This window comes from Haematobia irritans, chromosome 4 (assembly GCF_050003625.1).
Source record: "Haematobia irritans isolate KBUSLIRL chromosome 4, ASM5000362v1, whole genome shotgun sequence".
NCBI classification, from domain to species: domain Eukaryota; kingdom Metazoa; phylum Arthropoda; class Insecta; order Diptera; family Muscidae; genus Haematobia; species Haematobia irritans.
In genome coordinates this window covers 203,161,894-203,164,181 of record NC_134400.1, presented here as the reverse complement: position 1 = coordinate 203,164,181, position 2,288 = coordinate 203,161,894, and the positions used below count along the sequence as shown (strand labels likewise).

The 2,288-nt window shown below is 31.7% G+C and overlaps 1 protein-coding gene across 1 annotated transcript; it reads right to left on the bottom strand.

Annotated features, from left to right (window-relative positions):
- Positions 1–300: 300 nt before the first annotated feature.
- On the bottom strand, positions 301–2,020 carry LOC142233958 (uncharacterized). Its single transcript, XM_075305023.1, has 3 exons — positions 1,298–2,020; positions 927–1,223; positions 301–524 (listed from the first exon to the last, which is right to left on the bottom strand). Exons 1-3 carry the CDS (start codon positions 1,870–1,872, stop codon positions 431–433), a joined length of 966 nt encoding a protein of 321 aa, XP_075161138.1. The 5' UTR covers positions 1,873–2,020; the 3' UTR covers positions 301–430.
- Positions 2,021–2,288: the final 268 nt, after the last annotated feature.

Genomic DNA, 2,288 nt, shown 5'->3' with positions numbered 1-2,288 from the left:
TCATTATCAAGCCAAGTTTTTGCTTCCACCGTATATTTTCCCTTCAGAAAACAGTATTTTGTCAAAACACGAAATTCCTTTTTTTCCATTTTTTTTCACAATAACAAAAGTTGCTTCACAAAAGACGCTTCATCTCACAAATTAATTGACTTACAGACGTCAAATTTTGACACGAATCATTTGGTACGATATAAAAATATGCATTTAATACTAGCGACGCCATCTATGTGTCAGACCGGGGACTTATCAGCCAACCTGTTAAAATTCAATGAATTTTATCCAAATAAAACACTGACGTCATTTTTGTAGTTGTAGTGTTTGATATCCATAAGTAGAATTTTATTGAACAAAATCTTTAGCAAACAAAAAACTTCTCTATTAAGTGTGTTACAAAAATTGAAAACTAACTATTAATAGTTAATTCAAACCTTTATTTTATATTTTGTTCTTCAGTTTTTCGAAGATTTGAAGCCTTTGTTCCACGTGATTTGTCCGAGCATTTTGACATTTGTGGTATCCTTAGGCTGAAGAAAGGAAGTCTTTTATTCATATGAAATCGCTACAAAAAGTTTACTTAACCCTCTAATGCCCAAGCCCGCCTTTAGGCGGGCTTCATTTAATAAGAAAGCTTTTAGTAAAACACACCTTAAGACAACAAAAATTGGCAAAATAAAAAGAAAACTTATTTGAAACTATTCAAGAGGCTTTGCAGCATATGCTGAATTTTACGGTATAAATTTTTCTTGCTCAGTTCTCTTGCTTTTGTGTCGTTACCATTGAAAATTTAATCAGCTGGCAAAAAAATTGGGGCATTAGAGGGTTAATAACAGAGATTTTGTGACCTAAGAGTGATCACAGGCAATTCTAATAAGAGTATATTTTCTTCTTCCTTGCTGATCTGAATCAAGTTCCAGATTTTCACTTACCGCACACTTTTCTCTGAGGAACTGTTCGATTTGACTGATGTTCCACCAGTTTTGTTTAAACAACTCGAGGACGCGCAGCTGGATTTAGTATTTTCCTCAACCAGTAAATATGAAGGCTTGTCCTTTGTAGAATCTGATTTTGCAGTTATTGAAGGTTGACCTGGAGGTTTCTTAATTGCTCTTGCAGTGATTGGAATTGATTGATTCTTTATATTTTTTGAATTTGATACGATTTCTAGTTCATGAATATTTAGTTTATCCTTTACCATACCTAAATCCCGCTGTAATACCACTTTACTGGAATTGGAATTAATAAGAACATATGTTTTTTGGAGCCTATCACAATTATCAAATTCCCGATCTATACTTACGGCACATTTTTATCAAGGCAACTGTTCGGTTTGATTGATGTTACAGTTTTGTTTAAACAACTCGAGGATGTACATGACTTAGTTTTCTCCTTAACCTTGCTCTTTGAGATATCTGATTTCGTTATTATCGAAGATTGTATGGTAGGTTTCTTTTTGGTTTCCATTGTATTAGATTTAGAGTTGGGATTTTTTTTCTCTATATCCTTTGATTTTGATAAGATTTGAGGTTTATAAATTCTTTTGTCCCTTACCATTAATGCACCGTAGAGTAATTCCATTTTACTGACTGATGTATCCACTAATCCTCGCACTCGATCATATACTATTGCTTGAAGCTCTTGAGGTTCCCTTAATACTTCATATTTGACCATAACTATTTGTTTGGGCTTTGAAATTGTACGCCATGATAGCAAACGATTGAAGCCAAATTCATTAGTTTTCTCGGCTCTTATATGCCATGAAGGATAAAATTCTTTCGCATTGGGATTTAAATTTGATACAATGCATTCCATAGAATTACAGATTATTGGTGGTGGTAGTGGTATTTGATAATTCCATATATTGAAGTTGGCCATTGATCGAGATTCAGATGATTTCAAGCGGAAAAATGATTTTGGAAAAAATAAAAAAAAAAACAAAAATGAAGTATTCCAAAAAATATTTGTATGGAAATTTCAAAGTCTACTGCCAGCTAAGAAAAAATTGTAATTCCTTGCAAGTGATTGCTTTTCTTTCCCATGGGATTTCGTGCGATTTACAGGAACAGTGCATAAAACAAATAAATTATGCACAATTTTACTTCATTTATTCATAATATTTTTATTTTGCTTTCCACAAAACTCTATTTGTGTTTTTAGATTTATTTTCTTATGTACATATATAGAGAGAGATGGTGCTAAATTCATAATATTTTCTCTGATAAACAAATAATGAAAAAATATGTTTTTTTCCATTCAAAAATATTTTAAAATACATACTTCTTAAATATGTA

Coding starts and splice junctions, on each gene's coding strand:
- LOC142233958 (XM_075305023.1), bottom strand. CDS start 1,872: ATGGCCAACTTCAATATATGGAATTATCAAATACCACTACCACCACCA. Junction 1,224..1,297: donor TGCCTTGATAAAAATGTGCC/GTAAGTATAGAT, acceptor TTCCAATTCCAG/TAAAGTGGTATTACAGCGGG. Junction 525..926: donor TCCTCAGAGAAAAGTGTGCG/GTAAGTGAAAAT, acceptor TCCTTTCTTCAG/CCTAAGGATACCACAAATGT.